General features: G+C 52.6%; 1 protein-coding gene across 2 annotated transcripts; it reads left to right on the top strand.

The window, feature by feature from the left end:
• The first annotated feature begins 466 nt into the window (after positions 1–466).
• On the top strand, positions 467–9,228 carry SLC16A6 (solute carrier family 16 member 6). Of its 2 annotated transcripts, XM_062506023.1 has the most exons (6): positions 467–599; positions 2,539–2,780; positions 3,387–3,530; positions 4,256–4,384; positions 5,278–6,099; positions 6,669–9,228. In XM_062506023.1, exons 2-6 carry the CDS (start codon positions 2,546–2,548, stop codon positions 6,905–6,907), a joined length of 1,569 nt encoding a protein of 522 aa, XP_062362007.1. In that variant the 5' UTR covers positions 467–599; positions 2,539–2,545; the 3' UTR covers positions 6,908–9,228. The 2 variants fall into 2 exon arrangements, with proteins under 2 accessions (XP_062362007.1, XP_062362008.1); XM_062506024.1 differs by lacking the exon at positions 467–599 and having other exon boundaries at positions 2,666–2,780; positions 3,207–3,530.
• Positions 9,229–23,585: the final 14,357 nt, after the last annotated feature.

The raw sequence follows: 23,585 nt of genomic DNA, 5'->3' as shown, positions 1-23,585 counted from the left end.
AGGAGATGTTTTGTCCTGAAAAATACAAGTAAGGGGCATATTTCCCCTAACACCGCACCAGGCACAAAGCTCGGAGGGAACAAACACCCCGCGCCACCCCCAGAACCAGCACCGTGAGCTGGGGGCTCCCCGCATTCCTCCCGCATCCCCTGCGCGCCCAGCCCGGGGATGCTCCAGGCACCGCATCCCGAGGATGCTCCGGATCCCGCTCGGGCTGGGGTAGCCCGGCACCTGCCGGAGAGCCCCGTGCGGGGCAGGTGCGGCTCAGGGGTGGGGGGGGAAGGGCTGCCGGGGATTGCGGGACCCCGCGGGTCCGCCCCGCTCCGGCCGCTGCACCGCCCCTCCCGCACACGCGGTGCCGCCGCTGGGCGAGCCGGGCCCGGCGCCGCGCACATGGGCGCTGCGGAGCCGCCGGCGGAGACCGGCTCCAGCCGGTATAAAAGGGCTGCGAGCGAGCACCGAGCAGCAGCAGCCGCCGCCGCGGGCAGCGGGAGCAGCAGCGGCCGGAGGCCGGCGGGCAGCGGGGCCGCCTCCTCGCCGAGGGTCGCCCGCTCGCCCTCCCGGGCCATGGGCAGCCCCTGACCCCGCCGCAGCACCGGGTGAGTGGGGCTCCCGCCCGGGGATTCCGGAGGAGCTGGGTGGGGGGGGTAGGGCTTTGTTTCCCTTTTTTTAATATATTTTTTTTTTCTGCCCTCTTTTGGGGCGCTTTTTAACATTTTTCTTTTTTTCTTTTTTTTTTTTTTTTCATTTTTCCAGCGTTTTCCCTCCCCACCTCCCCTTGCCTGCATCCCTGTATTTTTAGCCCGCGGCCCCGGCGATGCAGGAATCAGGGCTGAAATGTTGGGAAAGTGATGCAGGGAAGGGGGGGCCACTCCGGGCCCCTGCGCTCCGGCTTCTTCATTTTCAATTTTTTTCCCCGCCATCATTATTTCTTTTAATCCTTAAATGTACAAAACATACGCCCAGGTTTGCAGTTTCGCCGGGCTGTTTTTCCTTTCCTTATTTTTTTTTGCTGTTCCCTAAGCGTGCTTCCTCCTGATCTGCTTTTTTTCCACCCCTATTCCCCGTGCAGTGACACAGGAATTCATGGCAGCCCCGTCCCCTCTCTCGGGGGGTCTCCAGGCACTTCCCGCTAACTTCGGGGGTCCCGCCCGTGCCCCTCGCCCTGCCCGGCCGCAGCCGCGGCGGCACCGCAGGGATGCAGGAGCCCACGCCTCGCTCCATCCCTGGCGGAGAGAATCCCCCGGGAGCCGCGCACCCGCCATGCGGCACCGCAGGAGGGGCTGCGGGGCCTGGGGACCCCCCCTGCCCCTCTCGGGGACCCCCGGTGTGGGCTCGCAGCCCGGCCGAGCCGCAGCGGGGCCGCGGGGCCGGTGCCGCGCACTCGCCTGCTCCGCCGTGCGAAGTTCCCCGGAGGGCTGGGGCGGCTCGGCCGGGTCCGCCCGGGCTCCCCGCGCCGAGAACGTGGTGGTGCCGAGGAGCCGAGTCTAAAATGGAGGAGGGAAATGCCTTGGTGGCTGCCGGGGACGGCGGCGCGGGGGGAGAGCACGGCCCGAGCCGCAGGTCCGGGCGGGACGGGGAGGTTGCCCACGGCCGCCGCTCGGTGCCCTCCGGGGGCGGCTGCGGGGACCCAGCGCCAGCCGGGGCTGACCCCGCGGTGGCCGCTCTGGCGCTGGCACATCGCACTTGGCCGTGGCGGTGACCCCAGGACTGGCTCCCCGTGCAGGTGTGACAGTGACCCTGGCACTTGTCCCCCCTGCACAGGTGACCGTGGCACCGCGGACCCGTCTGCATGTGTGGCAGTGAGCCCCAGACTGTAACCCTGACATTGTCCCCCCTGTGCAGGTGTGGCAGTGACCCCAGCACAGAGTCCTCCCCCTGGCTGTGACACCTGTGCTGTCCCCCCTGTGCAGTCGTGGCAGCGCTGGGGAGCTCCGTGTGGGACCAAAGCCACACCTGAACAGCCGGAGCCCCCCGGGTGACGCTGGGCAGGGCTGAGGACACCCCGTACCTTATGGGGTGATCCCATCCGCCCCCCCCCTGCCCTGGGGGGTGGCAGTGGTGCCAAGGGCTGCAGGGGGGCTGGTGGCAGCAGGGGTGTCCCCATTCCCCGTTTTGAGGTGTGGGCAGCCCTGAGCTGCTGTTCTGGGGACAGCCAGGCTGGGGAGGATGTGTGCCCCAGGGGTTCCTGCGGCTCCACCAGCCCAGCCCGCGCTGGGTTCCGCGGTGGATCTTTCACGAACTGCATCCATCCGCCCCCATGCACTGACAGACAGATGACAGCTCCCATCTCCTGGGCTTGGCTGCTGGGAACAGCTCGCCTGGGTGCTGAGCTGAGAGTTTCTGGTGCTGGGCTCAGGAAGGAGCCCACGGGTGGTCAGAGGCAGAAACATCAGCCCAACTCCCACACTTAATCCCCCAGAGCAGCACAGGGTCCGGCTCGTGGTGCCTTAGGGCTGCTACAGCTCCCAGGCTGTGCCTCTTCCAGCAAAATTCATCTTAAAATAATGCCTGGCTCCCTCTCCCCTCTTTTCCCAGATCCAAAATGACGGTCAAAGCTGTAAAGATGCCGTGCACCTCTGCAAACGTTTATACTAAAGTGCCTGACGGAGGATGGGGCTGGACAATCGCTTTTGCGTTCTTTGTTGTGGAAGCCCTGACATACGGCATCATAAAATCATTTGGAGTCTTCTTTAACGACCTGATGGAAAGCTTTGATGAAACCAACAGCAGGATATCCTGGATAATATCCATATGTGTGTTTGTACAGACCTTCACAGGTAAGAGGAGCACAGGTGCAAGGGGCAGTGGTGCTGCTGACTCAGCATGCAAGGACCTAGCACCTGTGACTTTTGTGACTCTAATGGCTCCATTATAAATTAAACCACAGCCATAAAGTTCAGAGGCTGCTCCTCAAATGCCAAGAAATTTCTGTCTCAGCCTGGCAGTCCCAGCTCGTGTCCACGTGTGGTGTAGGGACGTGGTCTTATCAGTGAGCCTGACCCAGTTCAGATCTCACCAGCAAGGGGCAAAAAAAGCAGAGTTTTCAAACCAAAAAAGGAGAGTTTTCAAACCAAAGTCTGCAGTGCAAAGGATTAGAAATAATCTGAGCCTTGCTGAAATCCAGTGGCGTCCAGGCACGTGGCTGGAGATTTTTCCCAGGCTTCCACGTTCTTGTCTTAAAGTCTGTTCTGGTGATTTTTTAGCATGTCCTAAGTGCTGTGAGCTGTGCAGTGCTCCGAGGGTGGCTCCAGGGAGATGCTGTGCTGTGCAGGGAGGTGGCACCTCGTGGGGACCCGGGCAGGAGTACGAGAAGAGCCTCTGCAGGAGACGGTGGCTGTGAAGCTGCTGAGGTGGGTGTTGACCAGGGCTCTCTCCCTCTCCAGCTCCTCTGTCGACGGTCCTCAGCAACCGCTTCGGCCACCGCTTGGTGGTGATGGCCGGGGGGCTGCTGGTCAGCGCCGGCATGGTCATCGCGTCCTTCGCCCGCAGCGTGGTGGACATGTACGTCACCATCGGCATCGTCTCCGGTGAGTCACCCTCCTGTCCCCTGCCTGCCACACGCTCTGCTCCCTCCCACGAGCCGCCACGGGGTTTTGGCTCTCCGCACACGGGGCGTGCTTGGTGCTGCTGCCCCTCCTGAGCTGATCTTGCAGCGGGGATGAGCCCCAGGCTTGGCTTTCTGCCCTGTCCCAGCTTGGGCACCACCCTGGACTCAGCCCTGCACTCACAGCGGTCGCTTCTGATGGATTGGGATCGCTGGGGAGATCAAAGCTGTGCCCGGGATCAAATCCTCTAATGCTCCCTCTGTCTCTGGTTTCTTCTCTTGCTACTTTTCCCCCCTCTCCAGCCTGGCCTGGGTGTCCAGTTCATGTCTATGGCCAGGAGCTTGCCTTGCTTAGGGGAACAGCTGATACAGGCTCAGATACTCTAAGCAGATGAGGTCCTCAGAGTGGACCTTGATGGCTGTTTGGGAGCAGAAGGCATTATCTAGTAGGTTTGGGAGGCTGGGTCTCTTGGTCTGGTTTTTTACTTTTTTTTTTTTTCTTTTTTTTTTTTTTTTTTTCTTCCCCACCTCCAATTTACAAAAAAATAACATCCTGGTTTCCCCAATGATTTTCTTCCAGGGTGACTTGCTGAGTTGGCCGAAATGATACTGTAATGACCACCGGGAAAGCCGACTTAACGTGTTCTTGCATCGGTGTTTCCCCCTCCTTTACTTGTTGTTATGGCAATTTTTGGCATTTATTCACAGGCCTGGGATACTGCCTCTCCTTCCTCCCGACTGTCACCATTTTATCACAGTACTTTGACAAAAGGCGCTCGCTGGTCACAGCGGTGGCATCGACAGGGGAATGTTTTGCTGTCTTCTCCTTCGCACCAGGTACGGTGCCCACGTGCCAGGAGCACCAAAGGCACAACACTGCTGCCATCCTTCCCCCAGGCAAACAGCCAGAGCCCAGCTCGGTGCCCACAAGTGGTTGCTCACATGCCCATGGCACCTGGCAGGCAGAGTGACAAGCAGTCCTGGGGACGGGTGTGACGCTGCCCGAGCCCCCCGGTGCCATGTGCCAGCCCAGGACATGCCTGGCTGATACGCAGCCTGCCAGCCTCCCTATATAGATCTGGCAGGCTAAAAATAAGCCCGAGAAACTTCAGCTATTTAAAACACACACAGTGCACAGAACTGCTCCTAAAGGTTACTGGGCTTGTGCTCAGCAAGGGCTGCCAAAGTGTTCCAGCCTTTTGGGGTCCTGTCCCCAGGCGTCACAGCCCTGTCACTACCTGCCCTTGGAGGTTTATGTGCTCTGCTTTGCTCGTGTGCTCTGGGCTAATACCCACTGGAAAGCTGCTTTGGGTGCAAATGAAGGCTGATAATTAAGCAGTGACGTGCACCTTTGAGCAGAACTAAGAGACTTCCTCCATTAGTTGGTTTCAGGGTGGGGGTAGCTGAGAAAGGAAGCTCAAGCATTGAGTTTGTTCTTCTAAAAACAACACCCCCCTTTGTCCCCAAATTTGCCGAGACCTCAAAAGAAGCTACCTCGAGGGTAGCATCTGCTAGCCAGGTGGTAAACACAGCTTTTAGCTTCTGTCTGCTGCAGCAGAGGGGAGGAAGGTGGGTGCCAGGCCCCTGGGTAGGAGGAACCCCTGCTCAGCCTTTTTTGAGAGGTGCTTGGAACCCTCCAGTGGTGAATCTCCAATCCCTTCCCTGGCTGCAAATTCAATTCCTTGGTGCAACTACAGGCTTTCCCAGTTACACCTTTCCTCTCCCCTCAGCAATCACGGCCCTGAAGGAGCAGATTGGCTGGAGGTACAGCATGCTTTCTGTCGGGGTGCTGCAGCTTGGCATCACTGCCTGCGGATCGCTGCTGCGCCCCATCGTCATCAGAGAGCAGGAAGAAGTGAAAGCACAGCCTCCAGAGGAGTCCACGGAGACTAAGTACATGCTTGAAAACGAGCAAACATGCACCTCAATAGAGTCCATAGACTCAGGAGTCGATATAACTACCTCACCCAGCAATGTGCCTGGAAAAACCAAAGCAGAGCCGAAAAGTGAAGAACCAAAGCAACACGGACAGAATCCCGTTGAAAATAACAGCACCCCTCCAGAACCAAAAACCAAACTACTGGACTTCTCTGTGATGAGAGACTATAGCTTTATCTGTTATGCATTCTTTGGCCTGTTTGCAACCCTGGGCTTCTTCGCTCCCTCCCTCTACATCATCCCCCTGAGCCGCAGCCTGGGCATTGGCAAAGACCACTCTGCCTACATCCTGTCAGCCATGGCCATCGCCGAGGTCTTCGGGAGGATTTTTGCAGGCTGGGTTCTCAACAAGAAGCCCATCCGCAAGATCTACATCGAGCTCATCTGCGTCATCCTGCTGTCGGTAGCGTTGGTTGCCTTCCCTTTTGCCTCTGGATTCTGGGGCTTGATGTTATGTAGCGTTTATTTTGGGTTCATGCTCGGCACTGTAGCGGGCACACATATTCCCCTCCTGGCTGAAGATGACGTGGTTGGCATCGAGAGGATGTCCTCTGCAGCTGGAGTCTACGTCTTCATTCAAAGCTTAGCTGGGTTGGCTGGACCACCCCTTGCAGGTAACACAAACTTCAGTCTTGATTTTGTTTTGGAGATGTTTGACAGCTGTTGGTGCTGATCTCTGTCTAGAAGGTATTCTGGCAGCACTAATTGCAGAACTCCCCTAAAATCCCTGCAACTGCTACTGGGAGTCTCCCAGAGCCAGAAGACTGCAATGCAGCTCTGCAGAGTCCCACGGATGAGGCACTGAGGAACCTCAGAGGGAAGGGAAATACTGCAGTGCTACCCTGATCCTGTTAGAAACCCAAACCTGGCATCACTTCAGGCACAAGCAGAGGCAAATCCTCTCGCTGTGCCTGTGCCACGCACTGCAGAAAGGTGAAGTCTGCCACAACAAACAGATGCCTGATGCATCTTGGGCTCAGCATCCCTGCAGTGCCCAGGGGTTTCTGACTCGCCTGAAGATGACACTGTGTACCCCAGAACACAATGGGTTTACTTTTCTAACGTGGCATCAGATTGTCACCGAGTTTTGGCCACGGATCAAAACCCTACAGGAGGGCAGGACAGGGGGGGAGTGGGCTGTGGCTAACTGCTGTAAATGTTTTTTTTTTTTTTTTTTTCCTAGGTGTCTTAGTGGATACGACAAAGAACTACAGCTCAGCCTTCTACTCCTGTGCTGCTGGCATGGTCCTGGGGGCTGTGTTTTTGGCCCTGGTGAGGCCATGCAAGACTGGGCTGTGCCACCACCAGCAGCAGCAGGTGGAGAGCACGGCAGGGCCACCACCAGAACTACCAGATGACTTTATAGACATGGATATTGGAAAAGCAGAAAATTCAGGAAAAGGCTCTGACAGTGTGGTATAAAAAGTCCTATTCCTTCTCCATCTAATGTACTCAGTGTAAGGCTGGGAGAAATGTCAGCTCTGCTCCACGTTTTAAAACTCCATTCTAAAGGGAATGTGAAATTTTAAATGTGAACAGTTGCTACCAACAATTTTTTTTTTAAATATTAGACAGAACTTTTTTAACCAACAATGGAAAGCTCTATAGAAAATACGGATAGTCACGTAAGAACAACTTCTGTCTAGCATGAAGATGTGATGCACACTTGCTTTCCTGATAACAAGCATAGGTAAAGTTCCAACTGATCCCATAAATACTGACAACAGCAACAGCAGAAGCAGCTCAGCCTCTGACTGTCACCCATCCTCCACCAGAAATTCCACACAGACCCAGTGATACGAACTGGAGCATTTCATACACCACCAGTAGCCAACTGGTTCTTCTGGAGGGATACAGACTCACCTTTTAGCTTGGAGGAAGAGGCTAGGCTCGGTAGCTGACAATTAGAAACCATTGCTAATGATCTTAACTTGAATGTCACAAATGCTGGGAAATCAAAGGCTCCACGTGTCTTTATGGCCAGTTATTACTGCACATATTTCACAAGATCATTTTTCTTCTCCTGACTGGGATCCTTAGAACTGTTTTCTGTCGATAGTCAGACCTGATGTACTGTTTCTAATTTAACTAGTATTTATTAATTTATTCTGAGATTGTTAAAAGAAGTTATCTTAAATAACAGGAGAGGAAAAATGATCTTCTGCAGAACGGAAAGCTGTCTTTACATCAGTCTCTTCAATGCCTATCTTGTATTGCTTGTGAAATTGTTGGGAAAATTACTCTTACAGCATAAAGTGTAGCTGTTTTTAATAGGTAAGTCTTAAGTAACCCAGTTATTTAAAAAAAAACAAAAAAAAAACAACAAACCACCAAACAAAACAAATAGCTACAGATCCAGCATCTCTTTCCATGGAAAAAGGCTCAGCTGGTGCCCACGGATCTGGCACGGCTGCTGGAACCATCCTACCCTGCAGGGAGGGTTTGGCCCAGGATCTCTTAATGTACCTGAAACCTTGGCTCACAGGTGCACAAGGAAATCTCTGCTGCAGCCCCAGCTGCCTCTGGCCCTCCCAGGACCTTCCCCTCTCACTGCTCCCCACCCCTGCCAGCCACGGGGTGCTGGGGCTGAGCTGCACCCCCTGCCCCAGCTCTCCCCTCAAATCAGCAAGCGGCTTTTTATTTTTTGTTTCTGACTTCAGTGAGAAATGAAGCGGAGCCTGTGCACGAAGGGAAGGATAAAAGACAACATTTGAGCTGTTCATTCAGTCTTAACAGGAGAGATTCCTGCTCGCAGTGGCACCAGCTTGCTTACCCCACCTATATGCATCTTCTCGCCTCTAGGCAACTCAGGGGGACAAATCAAACAAGTCTGTTCTGGTTTGGGGGAAAAAGAAACCACAAACCACCATTTCTGTGTACTTGAGTGGAAGTGGCATCATCCATTAACTGCTACGCTGACCTGTCTGTTTTACCAGCCATAGAAATGTGGGACAATCTGCAAAAGAAAAAAGAACAACCTCTTTTTGGGAAGGTGCTCGATTTGTTTTTTCTGTCTTAGATGTCCAAAAAAAAAAAAAAAAAGAAATTAAAAAAGGGAAAAAAAGAAGAAGAAGAAAAAAAAAAAGATACAGGCACTCTTGCAACCAAGTGGCTGGAGCAATTCATCCTCACTGCCCGGGGCCTGCGGTCTCGGTCCTTCCTCTGCCTCAGCACTTTATCACAGCCAGCAGAACCTCGCTGCGTTGCACCCAGGACTGGAAGATCCCTTACAGAGAACTAGAGTTGTGTGAATCGGTGATCAGTGAACAAATAACCACGTTGCATTACGACGTACTTTTAATTTATTGTTAATTTATGATACTTCAAGCGTTTTGGTAAATGTTCTGTAGCCTATCCTTGTAAGGTCATTGAAGTCTTTGTGATACGAGACCTCACTACAGCACTTTGCTATTACAACTGCTTGGAAGTGGAATAAGGCCTCCAGGTTTTGCGTGTGTGTGGAAGCTCCCTGTTCTGCAGATTTGCGAGGTTCTACTGTATTTAGGGGTTTTTTTTTTAGCCAAGTTTCCAATACAGATCAAATACTACGTTTGTCACTGACCTCACAGTCCGTTTCTGTTCCTGTCTGCGTGGCAGCACGAGCAGGGGAGCGAGTGGTGAGTGTGTGTGTGTGAGGGCACAGCACAAGCAGGATTTACTGATTTCTTTGTAACGTAACCGAGTGGACTCTGGAAATACTCTTAAACACTGAGATTTGCAATAAACTTTTTTTTTTTGTTTTGTTTTTTTCTCCTCTCTCTTTCCGTTCCCCCCCCCCCCCCTTTTTTTTTTTTTAATAATAAACACAGTGAAGAAACTTCTCCTCTCCCTCTTCTCCATCCCTGGGCTGCTTGTGTGAAGCTGTCACATGCCACTCCTCCAGCCTGAAGTGGCTTTCCCTGCAAGTTGGGCAATCCCAACTCTTTAAATGAGCTGCCTGCAAGCTGTGGATTAGTGCTGACCTCAAGGGTGCTCTTGTAAACCCTCACCCCGGGAGCCCTGATCAGAGGGAGCCTTTTCTTCTCCCAAGTGCCTGAGCTGGTGGCACTTGGGAGCATTCCTCTCGTGTCTTCCTGAAACACGCAATCATGTAATTATTTTATCATCCCTGAATACTTTCTCCATGCCAGGCTGAGCAACTCCTGTATAAAAAAAAAAAAAATCTACTTAAAAAAAGAAAAAAGCCACTAAATAGCAGATTAGTCGTGCTAAAGAGCAATTTTCTCATCTCAAACCTAATTTCTTGATACGCCCTTCCCTGCCCAGCATGCCCAAACCCAACAAGAAGCAGTGCTGCCACGTCCCAAATAGCACTGCATGCATTAGGTTTGCAAACGCTCTGCTTGCTGAGGGAATCATCACGACACTGATGTGTGTTAAGTACAAGCTGTTTCCATTCTGGTTGCAAAAGTCCTAGAGCAGAGGTGAGCCGTGCATGCGAGCAGAGCAGGCTTGAACACCAGCACCAAAGTCCAGGGAAGATAATCTCTCTCCAAATTCCACTCTGGCCGGCTTACAGCAGTGAACAAACATTATTTGCAATGGTTTCCTCAAAAACAACACCCCCCCAAAAAAAGGCATTACAAAGCCTGCACACAGTTCATGTAAATAAAAACACATTTAACTGGAGAACTATCAGATGTCTCCCTGCACAGAGAGATTTTAAGAGTCGTTTTTCCCACCTGGTTTAAATTAATTGTCGGTGACCTTCTCTGTTATCCTGGTACAAAGGCATTTAAGCCAGAACAAAATAGGATAAGGATATATTTATTCAGTAGCACTGTACATCTATTTAGCAGCACAGTAAACAGGAGAATGTGGGGCAGGACGTGCCTCAGCAATCCTTGGTATTCCTCTCAAAAGGGGTTGTATAAACTCTTGTAGTCAATGAGGCCAGTGCTGGCCAAATGTAAATAGAGGAAATTACACAAGGTCAGCTTGCAAGAGGCCAGAAGCCCTCAGACCATAGGTGTCTGTCCCTGCTGAAGCAGAAAAGAAGCTGGACTGTGGGGCTTTGTTTGTTGTTTTGGGGACTTAAAAAAAAAACAAAAAAGAAAAAGAAAAAGAAAACCCCACAAAACAAAACAAAACAAACAAAACAAAAACAAAAGCAACAACACCCAACCAACCAAAAAAAAATAAAAAGACAAAACCATTTTTTCCACTTGAAATTAGAAGGAAGGGGAACCTCTTGTTCTTTTTCACTTACTTCAACAGGATGACACCAGGTTCTTAAGGGGACAAATGAGTCCTTGCAGATAGCCAAACTGGGCTTGGAAAGAAAGCAAAGTAGGTGCTTACCAAACAGCTTGAATGTTTTAACACTGTCCCCTCAGATGTTACTTGTTACCATCTGAGATCATCGTGTTCCAGCTGCCTGTAGTAAACATGACCTGAATTCTCACAGTGATGCAAGACCAGCAGCAGCCTGCCCTCCACAGCTCCTTCCTCCTCAAAACCCATCCTAAAGATGTTTCCCAGGTCAGGTTTAGGAAAAGCCTGGAGTTTAGGAAAGTGTCCCTTGAATTTCTGGCTCGGTTTGAAGGCTGAGGGAGCGAGCCCTGTCCAGAGGGGTTGTTTTACACCTGATGGCTGTGCTCAAAGGCAGGACCCTGCAGGGAGTAATTCAGGAAGAATTTCTCCATGGAAACGGTGGTCAGGCATGGGAAGGGGCTGCCCAGGGAGGTTTGGAGTCCCCATCCCTGCAGGTGTCCGAGGAACACCAGGACGTGGCACTCAGTGCTCTGGTTTAGTTGATAAGGTGGTGTTTGATCAAAGGTTGGACTTGATTTTGGACATCTTTACCAACCTTAATGATTGCATTCTGTGGTTCCATGGTTTCCACTGGACACACACGGGGAGGGTTCCCAAAGCTGCTGCTGGTCCCCAAAGCTTGCTGGCAGCCACGGATCCAGCCCCTCTCCTCTGGACATCGTGGCAGCAAACCACAGAGATTTCCCCTCCCCAGTCCCATTCCCATTCCCATGGACTTTTACTTGCTGGATATGCAAATCCACAGCCACACTAGCACAAAGCTCACTCTGCAAATTGCACTAAGTCATCTAATAAATCAAATGCAATCCCCCCCCTCCTTCCACTGCAGTCGTCGAGCTCCAGTTACAACAATTTGTGGTAAAAATATTACTCACCAGCACTTTGGCCCGTGTGAGCAACTCTGCCTCAGAACAGACAGCCCTTAAATCACAGCTTTGTCACAGAAGCCACAAGCATAACCAAAAGTCTCATTACACGCAGACGCTCTGAGGAGAAGGCCAAGGAGACAATAGTTCCCCTCGCTTCCCTTTGTCAGAGCTTTCATTAATGTTGTGAACGCTTTTTCTGCTTCATCCTCTGCTGGGTGCTGGCCACGGGCAGCCTGGCAGAGGGGCAGCCCAAAGCAGCCCCAAAGAGCCCGAGAGCAGCGAGCTGGGGTGAGTGGGGTGAGGGCAAGCCGGGGTGCTGAGCATCACCCTGTGCTCCTGCTTCAGCAAAACTGCTCTCCCAGCAGGGCTGCTACCTCCCATCTGCCTCTGTGCTCCACTGAATCACTTTAATCCTCACCAGTCTGGGCTTGGCCTATGGGAAGTTATCACAATTAGGGATTTCCAGCACCTCTGGGCTTTTGCATTTTGCTGCGACGTGACAGGTATTTTTATCTTTCACATGCTGCAAAATGAGACAAAGACCCAGACTTGGCCCTGAGGAGCAAAGGCCATTTGTGAAGTTGTACCTGGTGGTGTTGAGGACGGCAGGGGACAGGCACGGGGGAACCACAGCACTGCTGGGGCAGGGGTTTTCCATTCCCACTGCTGCCCATGCACAGGCTCAGGGGGATGCTCCTGCCTAAGATGAGAACACTCCTAAAACCTGCTGAGCACCCTCCCAGCCACTGTCCTGGGGATGGAGGGAACAGCCCAGCTCCCCTCACTGTGCCCTCACCCCCTTGCTCCACCTCCGTGCTGATGCCAGGGGAGATTTCCCTCAGTAGGTATAAATTGGAAATTAATAACCAAATAATGCAGTGATGGATGAGGAGTCACAGAAAGGTCCAGTTCTGACACTGCCACTGGGACAAACCTGCCACTGGAGCCTTTTATCCATCACACAGCCCTCTGGCTGCCCAAACCCTTCCCCTCACAGGTCCCTGTCCCCACCTCCCCTGCTGGCAGTGACCATCCCATGGCTCTGTGTCCTGGCCAGAGCCAGCCCTGGCAGCTGGAGCACAGCAGGGACAGTGAGGACACGGTGACACACAGCGTGACACACACAGTGTGACACACACGGCCACCCCTGCTCCCAGTGCTGTGTCCACAGGCAGGAGCTGGCACGGCACCTGCTGCACCTCTGGCATTCCCGGCATTCCCACTCTGCAGAGCCGGGAGTGAGAGATGCTCCTGGCCTGCACAGAGAGCAGGAAGGGCAGAGCAAGGGACCCTCCACACCCCAGCACCAGGAGCTGGGCTCACTGTGGATGGGATGAAGCCCTGTGGGTGCAGGGTGGGATGAAGCCCTGTGGGTGCAGGGTGGGATGAAGCCCTGTGGGTGATGGGTGGGATGAAGCCCTGTGGGTACAGGGTGGGATGAAGCCCTGTGGGTGATGGGTGGGATGAAGCCCTGTGGGTGCAGGGTGGGATGAAGCCCTGTGGGTGATGGGTGGGATGAAGCCCTGTGGGTGCAGGGTGGGATGAAGCCCTGTGGGTGCAGGGTGGGATGAAGCCCTGTGGGTGATGGGTGGGATGAAGCCCTGTGGGTGCAGGGTGGGATGAAGCCCTGTGGGTGCCGGGTGGGATGAAGCCCTGTGGGTGATGGGTGGGATGAAGCCCTGTGGGTGATGGGTGGGATGAAGCCCTGTGGGTGCCGGGTGGGATGAAGCCCTGTGGGTGCCGGGTGGGATGAAGCCCTGTGGGTGATGGGTGGGATGAAGCCCTGTGGGTGATGGGTGGGATGAAGCCCTGTGGGTGATGGGTGGGATGAAGCCCTGTGGCTGCAGGGTGGGATGAAGCCCTGTGGCTGCAGGGTGGGATGAAGCCCTGTGGGTGCAGGGTGGGATGAAGCCCTGTGGGTGCAGGGTGGGATGAAGCCCTGTGGGTGATGGGTGGGATGAAGCCCTGTGGGTGCAGGGTGGGATGAAGCCCTGTGGGTGATGGGTGGGATGAAGCCCTGTGGGTGCAGGGTGGGATGAAGCCCTGTGGGTGATGGGTGGGATGAAGCCCTGTGGCTGCAGGGTGGGAGGAAGCCCTGTGGCTGCAGGGTGGGATGAAGCCCTGTGGCTGCAGGGTGGGATGAAGCCCTGTGGGTGCCGGGTGGGATGAAGCCCTGTGGCTGCAGGGTGGGATGAAGCCCTGTGGCTGCAGGGTGGGATGAAGCCCTGTGGCTGCCTCTGTGGATGGGATGTGCCTCTGCTGCTCCTACAAAAGCAGTGCAGGGGGACAAGCCAGCCTTTGCCAAGCACTGCAGCACTGGGGAACTGGAAACAGGGAGCCACAGCTTGGAGAGAACCCCAGAAGAGCCATCTCCTTCCCACAGGCTGCCGTGAAATCACTCCCTTCCCCTCCTCGTGCTGCCAGCCCCGAGCTCCCCATCGCTGTACCCAGCAGAGTCCCAGACACTCCCTGTGTCAGCCTCATCCTCACCCCCGGGGCAGCTGCCACAGCCTTATCATGGCTGGGCAGGCACAGCCCTGCCCTGTGCTGGGGCTATCAGGGCTCACAGACTCTGCTGGACTGGGACAAACACTTTTCTGCCCAGTACCAGCTGCTCAGAGCCCAGCCAGGGCGCTGCTGTGCCCACACAGAAACCTCCCACCTGCATCCACAGAGACTCCCTGGCCCTGTACAGCTCCCCCTTCTCGGGCACTCAGCAATTCCCCACCCAAATGAAAAATATATTTAACAAACTGTACCTTGCGAAGGGTCTGCAGGCACAAAGGGAATTTCTCTGTTTCTTCTCCCATTTGCTGCCCTTCTCCTCCTGCCTCCACTGACAGAGGTCAGAGCCTTTCCCAGCTTTGGCCAACAGCACAAAGTACCCAGCAGGTGAACCCACACCCTCATCAGCACTCACAGCAAACCCTGGGGGCAAACAGATCACCCAAATAATTAAATACAAATTAAACCCTTCAAACTTCAGTTCATGAAGTGTTTTTATGGAGACAACCCCAATCCTCCCCAGAGCTACACGGGCAGCATCACATCTCAAAGGTTTTTATTCAGCCTTCTTTGCACAGCTTTGAGTGAGTCAAGAATTCCAACCTCAGTGTTTGTCTTCAAGGACAAGACACTGACCCTGCAGCCTGACCCACCAGTGGAGTTCTCCTTGATTAAAAGCTCCTTGAGCACAGCAGAGAGGCCAAACTGCTCAGTGTGTAAAGTGGGAACGGGACATAAACCTTGTATCCATGTCAAATTCGATTTTATCGACCAAGGAAACTGTAGCAGTAAATATTAACATGCATAAGTGGTTCAATTTCAAAAAAGTAAGTTTTAAAATGAGTATAGATGAACTCTGGTGTGGACTTTAAAAAGCAAAATTCACATGCTTTAGAGGAGTTAATAGCTCACAGTATGTGAGGGCAGGAAGGGAGAACAAAAGCAGATCTGTAAAGCTGAAAGTAAAAATTGGACCTGAAAATTGTGCACAGTGGGAAATGTGCCCCATCAGCCTGATTTGGGGCCCAGGTACAGGGGAGTCAATTTGCCAGCACAGAGCAGGAAGTGTCCTACCTGGGAGAGGTAAAGAACGGAAACCTGCCCAAATCCTGGTTACTGTAATTACAAATAACATCCTGACACAGGAAATTAAACCTCTCACACAAAGCACCCATTAAAAATGTGAACATGATTTAAAAAAAAAAAAAAAAGGAAAAGAAAAGAAAAAATAAGAGAGAGAGAGAAACTATGTAAATAACCTGGATTAAATTCAAGGCATTTTCTCCCGAATATCATGAATTATCTTAGATGCAACTAGACTTATCTGCCCTCCCTGGAACACATGCTCTGGGCAGATCCCACAGCACACCCCAGACTCGATTTAGGGGCGTTCAAGAGTGATGTAGACAAACATTCCTGGATACAGGCAGCTTCAGCACAGACCAAATACTGAGCATCATGCTAGCAACCAGCGTCAGCCAAGAGATACAAACATTAGCTTTCCAGAGAAGAATTTTTAGTGCACTGGTAGTTCCTTGTCAGACAGTAAATTTTAAAATAGTCCATAGTAAATGGCAGAGAGTAACCCTTTAAATACACAAAGTTTTCTGCATATATTATACTTCAATCCTGCAGCAGCATCTCAAGGCATTTTAATAATCTCTCATGGTTCTCCTTGAACGCTTGTAGGGGTTTGGGTGAACTCATCTGGGGTTCCTGCCACTGCTTCACTATCATCTCTGTGCAGTCCTTGATAATAAGGTTTTCAAGTTGTAACACACAACATGAAAATGAAAGGAGAAAGCTGAAAGATTTTAATCTTCATGTTGAAAGACCAAAGCAAAATCCTTCCCTCTCTCGCCTGCATTCTGCTTCTGGTGTCTGAACACAATAGTTAACACTGGTGAGAAGTTTTCAAGCCTCTGAACAGCACAACCCTTCTCCTCTTTCCCCAAGTACCCTCTGTAACACCTGCTTCTACTTAGCAAAACAAATAAACAGTCACCAACCACAAGTGTAACTCTCTACCACTGACATTTCTTTTCATGTCTCAGACCACAGCTTCCTTTGGAAGCCCTGAACTTATGCATTTTTACAGTTTTTATGTCTGTAAGGCCATAGAAAGATGAGAAAAGCAAGTAAACACACACAGGCAGAAGCTGGTGGTATCTACAGCAACAGAGACACAAACTGAGGCAGGGGTTGTGAAATGCATCCTGCGAGGAAGTCAGAAACCAGGGGTGGCTGATGGGGGTGAAATTCAGGCTCAGGTGTGAGGGGGTGGTTCCCAGGCACAGGTGACACCAGCAGGGCCAGGCAACAGCTCCCAGGGCCAGCAAGTCTGGGACAAGCACACCTCCAGCCAGGCACTAGGCTCCAGGGAAGCAGAGTGGCCAAAAGCCAGCCAGAGCATCCTGCTGGTCCCACTCTATCTCAGGGACCTTGGGAATGGTGAAGCTGTCAGCTCTGGGGTGTGCTCCTCACATCATGGCACAGGTTTCTGCAGGCCAGGGGCTGTGCTCTGCGCTGGGTGCCACCAGCACGGCCCCAGCACTGCAGAAGGGAGGAAGGAAGAGTTTGGGTGCAGCTTTGGGTGACTGCCCAGGCTCCCTGCCCTGGGCTTTCTGTCACCTTGGAGCCAGTGGCAGCCTCAAGCCTGCTGTGTCAGCAGAGGGTCAGCCTGGAGATCAGGAAAGGTTTTTCCCCAGAGGGTGCTGGGCACTGCCCAGGCTCCCCAGGGAATGGGCACGGCCCCGAGGCTCCCAGGACTCCAGGAGACTTTGGTGGGGATTGTTGGGGTATCTGTGCTGGATTTGAATGATCCTTGTGGTTCCCATCCCATTATCCCATCCCATTATCCCATCCCATTATCCCATCCCATTATCCCATCCCATTATCCCATCCCATTATCCCATCCCGTCCCATTATCCCATCCCATCCCATCCCATTATCCCATCCCATCCCATTATCCCATCCCATCCCATCCCATCCCGTCCCATTATCCCATCCCATCCCATCCCATCCCCAGCCTGGGCAGGTCCGAGGATGCCAGTCCCATTCCTACAGGTGACTGGAGCCCTGCATCCTAGCTTGCGTCCCCTGGCCATGACAAGGACCAAAACCATTCCCGGTTCCCGGAGTCAGGGGCGGACAAAGAGGCGGCGTTAGGGAAACCATGGCCCCGCACGTGTCCATCTCCGTGCGCCCCGCACGGCCGCGGTGCTGGGCTCTCACCTGGGGCGGTGCAGAGGCGGCAGGAGCAGAGGGATCGGCGAGACGGGGGAAGGTGCCCGTGTCCCCAGTCCGTGTCCCCTCCATGTCCGGTCCGTGTGCCCAGTCCGTGTCCCCCCCATGTCCTCCCCCGTATCCCCAGTCCATGTCCCCAGTCCATGTCCCCCCCCATGTCCCCAGTCCATGTCCCAAGTCCATGTCCCCAGTCCGTGTCCCCCCCATGTCCCCAGTCCGTGTCCCCCCCATGCCCCCAGTCCGTGTCCCCAGTCCGTGTCCCCAGTCCGTGTCCCCAGTCCGTGTCCCCCCCATGTCCCCCCCATGTCCCCAGTCCGTGTCCCCCCCATGTCCCCCCCATGTCCCCAGTCCGTGTCCCCAGTCCGTGTCCCCCCCATGTCCCCCCCATGTCCCCAGTCCGTGTCCCCCCCATGTCCCCCCCATGTCCCCAGTCCGTGTCCCCCCCATGTCCCCAGTCCATGTCCCCAGTCCGTGTCCCCCCCATGTCCCCCCCATGTCCCCCCCATGTCCCCCCCGTCCCCTCTCCCGCAGCCCCCGGCAGCGCGGCCCGCGCGCGCCTCCTGCCGGCCCCCCAAGGGACTGCGGGACGGGACAGGGACAGGAGGGACATGGGGACAGACAGGGACAGGGACAGACAGGGACAGGGACAGGGACGGACAGGGACAGGGACAGACAGGGACAGGGACAGACAGGGACAGGGACAGGAACACACAGGGACAGGGACAGACAGGGACAGGGACAGGTGGGACATGGGGACACAGGGACAGGCGGGATGAGGACACACGGTACAGGGACAGGAGGGGTGGACATACACGGGATGGGGACAGGCAGGACAGGGACACACAGGCTGGGGACAGGAGGACTGGGTGTGCTGGACTGGTTTGTTCCAGCCTGAATTGACAGCAGGATTGCCATTATTAATTTAAAATGTGTGCATGAGGGAGATGGAGCATATTTTATTAATCCAGCTCATTTAAAAGTTTCAAGAGACCTGCAGGAAAGCAGCAGGAAGGGAAGGAGAACGTTGAGGTCTTGGTAATGTGAGCATTGCCCTTTCTGGAGGAGATTTTGGGTATCATTTGAAAAACTGAGGAGAAAAGCATCGTGTGGGACAATGCACCATGACCACACTCAGCATGGAGCTGAAACCCTTCAGGGAATGATCTGCCTCCATGCATTTTCCCTAGGAAACACTTCTATATTGTCCTCTATAACCAGAGGCATTCTGTGCTTACTGGTGTCTCAGGAGCAGCATTTCCTCAACAAACCCAACAGAGCTTTGGGGGTTTTGTTAAAACAAAACAAATAAAATATTTACACTCACGTGATGCTTTTTGTGTTCAGAAGCTTTTACAGAAACACTGGTGAGGTTTGCTGGGAGACAGAGGAAGAGTTTGGCCCATGGTTCCTATAGCCATATATTAACATTCTATTTTTCACCCTGATAATTTCATTATTTTCTCCAGCATTTCAAAGAGACGTAAATGAGGGAAAAGAAGGATCCTGGAATTCTCAGGAAGCATTGCTAATGTGGTGATTGAGACTGAATTTCACACCTCCCCTTGGCCTGCTGGACCCGAAGCTGCTGAGCAAGCACAGCTGCTATATTTAGTGCTCTGATATTCCTGGAATCCATCCTGTGCTCAGATCATGGCACAGCACCATGGACATGGATCATGGTCCTCCCTCTGCCCCTCCAGCTCCTCCACGATGGTTTGGGCTGAAGCTTCAAACTGACACAGGGCTGAAAGAGAACTGGCTGCAGACAATAATCTTGCCACATCAGTCAAGCAAAAATCTGTTTCTCCTACTAATACATTCAGCTCTGAAGTATTTTTCACAAACGTTGCATTAGGAGCTCTTCCTAATAACATAAGGATGGGGTGACATTCATGTCCCATAAACAAAAATTCCATCTGACCAGAAGATGGAGGAAAAAAATCAGCCTGTGCTAAAGAAATATAGATCCAAAGAGCTTTGGAAATGGGAAACTCTGTTCAGTTTTTAGTTTCATTTCAGATATTTTAGTTGTTCTTTTGCTTTACAGGAACTATAAATATGTGGGATTATGTGCCACATCACTCCCAAGAGCTGTTTAAAGGAGGAGGAATTACTTAAATACAAACAAATAACAAGGAGTTATTTAAATACAAAGTTTTGTGAGTGTTATAAATGTGAACTTGGAGATGGGACAGGTGAAATCCTGCCACAACAGACCTAGGAGAGTCCAGCCCTGAAACCCCCCCAGCAGGAAGACAGTCTGGGCCTTTCCTGCAAGGATCTGGAGTGCTCTGCACTATCACACTCACACCACCCTGCCTTTATCAGGGACTGGGCACAAAGGTGTGGGGCACAAGTGGTTTCACTTCACTGACACTGCTGAGTTGGTCACATCTGGGAGTGACTCGTCCCACCCACCTGGCACACCTTCCATGCTGAGGATTACTCTCTGCAGGTGCTTTTCTCACCCTGGAAGCACCACCCAGGAACTTTCCCTCCATGTGGGCAGCAGTTCCCATCCAGGGCTCCCCCTGCCCAGGGAATCACGGACCTTCCCCTCCCTGCAGAGCCATGGCAGGAAGGGAATGTGCCAGGCTGTGCTTTCCTCCTCTGCTCTCCTTCCCTTGGCATCATCACAGGCATTTGTCTTGCTGCAAGCAAAGGGGATGAGGAGTGGGAAGCCTGGCTCCAGAGGAATGGCTGGGTGGCTGCCAGCTGCTTTCATATTCCATCCCTGCTGCTGGGGAGAGGGGAGAACAACACTTTACCTTGCTAGCTTTTTCAGAGAAGAGCTCCCTCTGGCAATTAATTTGAATAATAAATGTCGAAATACTCTCCATATATCAAACCTCCCAGTTCAGCCAACTGGGGTTGCTTTTCTAAAGGGAGAAATTGTGGAATGGTTTGGGTTGGAAGGGACGTTAAAGCCCATCCAGTGCTACCCCTGCCATGGCAGGGACACCTCCTGCTGTCCCAGGGTGCTCCCAGCCCTGTCCAGCCTGGCCTGGGACACTGCCAGGGGTCCAGGGGCAACCACAGCTGCTCTGGGCAACCTCGGGGCCTCTCCACCCTCACAGGGAAGGATTTCTTCCCAATATCCAATCTAAACCTGCTCTCTGTCAGCTTGAAGACATTCCCCTTATCCTGTCACTCCAGGCCCTTGCAAATAATCTTTTTTCAGGCTTCCTCCAGCTACTGGAAGACCAAAATTATGTCCTTGCAGTGGTGTCAATCAGCTGAACAAGGAGACAGTCACAGATCTGCTGCTTTTGCACATGCAGAAATGTTCCTTTCCCCAGTGACATCCCCAAAGGACACCAGAGGTGACTCCATCCCGCTCCATTACAGTGGAAGCCAAATTTTCACTGAAACAAGAGGAGGACTTAGGATTTGCCACACGGTAGCAAAAAAAAAAAAAAAAACAAAAAAAACAAACCGTGTTTAATAATATTTCACTTTGACTATTGCAGAGGTGAGAGGAGCAGCAGCAGCAGGGTTTCCTGCTGTGGGAGAAGATGGGGTACCATCAACGGGAGGGACTGGAGTGGCTTCTGCTGCAGAATCTCAGGCTGGTGTCCCTTCCCCAGGCAGCTTATGGGGCACAGCAGAGAGTAAAAGGAGAAATATCCCCTTTTCTCCTCGTTTTGTAAGTGGGCATGGGAGGGAGAAGGAAGGAGAGTCTGAGTGGGTTGTCTGCAAGAACAAAGAAGGAAGTTTTCCCCTTAATTTTAGACAATTTTTCATCAAGTGCCAGACGTGATGTAAGAAGGCTGATGCTGTTGAAGCCTTGCTCAGTTTGCCCCCCTGCATGTTCTGATGTTAATAATGCATTGAAAATGCTGATTCCACTGAAGTTCTTTTGTTTGCTTCCCTTTTCTTCAGGGAAAGTGGAGGCTACAGCAGGAAACAGTCATCAGTTCACAGCTGCTCCCACCCTTAGACTCTGGATCAATATAAGAGAATCAGCTCATACAAAAAAAATTGCAAAATATTCTGCCTAGGCAACCCCAGAAAGATCTGTATCACTGATAGATGCTGGCTTTTCTTCCAATAAAAGCTGAAAACAACAACCAGCCCCCAGGCACACACTGGGGGTGCACAGAGGAATTGAACCTCACGTGGAGGTGGTGATGGCACTGCAGGGACAGCCAGATGCAGGGAGTGCTGGAGAGGGGTCACTCCCTGGAGGTGAGTTATTCACGGCTGTTGTCATCCCCCAGACTTCACTGACACAGAGTACAATCAGCTTGGAAACAGTCACTCAGCCCCTAAGCAGCACAAAGGCTGTCTGGGGGAAGGAGGATGTTAAATTGGATGTCCTTCTCCTTTTTCCCACTCCTACTTCCCCTCTGGATCTGATAAAGAGGTGGCTTTTTGCTACGTCAGAGAATCTGGTTGTGTTCCAGGCTGCAGGCAACAACACAGAGGACAGGACAGCACCTGCAGCCTGGCTAAGGGCCACCCAAGGTTGGCCTGAGTCAACAGAGGTTTGGACATCAGGGACGGATTTGGGCTCTGTTTCCTGTCAATGGGCAGAATCCTGGGAAGGGCATCAGCATCTTTTATACAGGCAAGATCCACTTTTGAATACTGGGAGTGGGAAAAACTCACTTTGGATATTGTTGGATGGACAGGATCTCGTGCTTCCTCCTGCTCTGCAAGTCCTGAATTAATAAAAACCAGTCTTCACTGATGAGCATCATCTTAATGGGTCACTATGTTTCCAGCCACGGAGGCAGAGAAATGGGATTTATTCACGTCCTGGATCTGCTGACAAACACGTTCCTGCTGTCCCCTGCAGTGCTTCAGAGCCCTCCCTGCCCGAGGAGCAGCAAACACGAGCTGCTGCTCACAGCTTGGGAGTGCTCAGCCTTTAAATATTAACTCTGCATGGAGCTGCAGGCACCATGGCAGAGCCCCAAATCCAGGTTTGTCAGATCCAGTGCTCAGCAATTAATCAAAGCCTGGGCTCCCTGTGCAGAGGCAGCAGCTCGGCTGGGACTGCTCTCCCCTGGCATCTCTTTGGGGATCTTTGGGTTCCTCATCTCCGAGTCATCTGCTGCTGCCTGTTTGCCATGCAGCACTTCACAGGCTGCAGCAGGAGCTGCTCTTAGCAGTGGCAGTGAGCAGGGACCCATGGCCCAGACAAACGCTGCCTGTGGGAGCTGCACTCCAGCTGGAACCAATGTCCTGCCTCTCAAGTGCAAGAAAGCAAGCAGAGAAAGGCAGAGCTGAAGTCAGGCACAAATAAAACACTACTGCAGAGCCTTGCGGGACTCCATCCATCTGGGTCCTTCTTATCCATTTGGTCAAGTAATTCCCATCTCAACATACACTGAGGAGAGTGGGAAACGCAGCGGTCGGTGCACCAGCTGGAGGGGCCAGAAGCACCTCCCTGCCAGCACCTGCTGTGTTTCAGAGGGCAAACCCAGCAGGGTCTGTGCCAGAGCAGATTCCTGTCCCGTTTCCAGCAGGACTCCCCACGGGATCTCTCTCCTGCAGCCGCTCCCCGGCACTTTGCCCTCCAGGGTCACCTCTGCTCCCTCAAGGAATGGGACCAAGGTCGGCTCTGAACACGGCTCCCGCTGCCAGGGGACAGCCAGGGACACTTTGGGCACAGCCCCACTGGTTTTTAATCCCTCCTGTCAGTTATTGTGCAATTGTTGAGTTACTTTAACAGGAAGGAAGAGGCTGGAACACCCAACCTACACTCAGCACTGCAACGAGGTGTTTCAGTAAATCAAATTGTTGTAAATGTGAAGAAACTTTGCTTGCTCCTAGAAATAAATCCTGGAACGGGGTTTGTTCCCCATTTCTGCTCTTCCCACCACTTCAGCCCCCAGCACATCAGTGTGGTGAGGTGATCAGAACCCAGGATGGTCCAACACCACTAACCCATTCCTAAGAAGAAATTATTAGTTGTTTATATGTTATTAATTCCTTCATAGAATTATCACAGAATCATGGAATGGTTTGAGTCAGAAGGGATCTTAAGGCTCATCCAGTTCCAACCATGGAACTGTCCAACCTGCCATGGGCAGGGACACCTTCCACTGGACAAGTTTGCTCAAGGGTTTAGTTCCCAAAAGCTTCACCAGAAGTCGAGGTGAAAGCGATGCAATCACACTTGTGATATTTGGATTATAAAACTCAACAAACACAACTTGTTAAGCTGAGTTCTAAATGGGTTTGGTTTTACCTCTCGG

Source organism: Cinclus cinclus, chromosome 20 (assembly GCF_963662255.1).
Source record: "Cinclus cinclus chromosome 20, bCinCin1.1, whole genome shotgun sequence".
In the NCBI taxonomy this organism is placed as follows: domain Eukaryota; kingdom Metazoa; phylum Chordata; class Aves; order Passeriformes; family Cinclidae; genus Cinclus; species Cinclus cinclus.
Note: the sequence above shows the minus strand (reverse complement) of the source record. Positions and strands in the feature narration are given on the sequence as shown.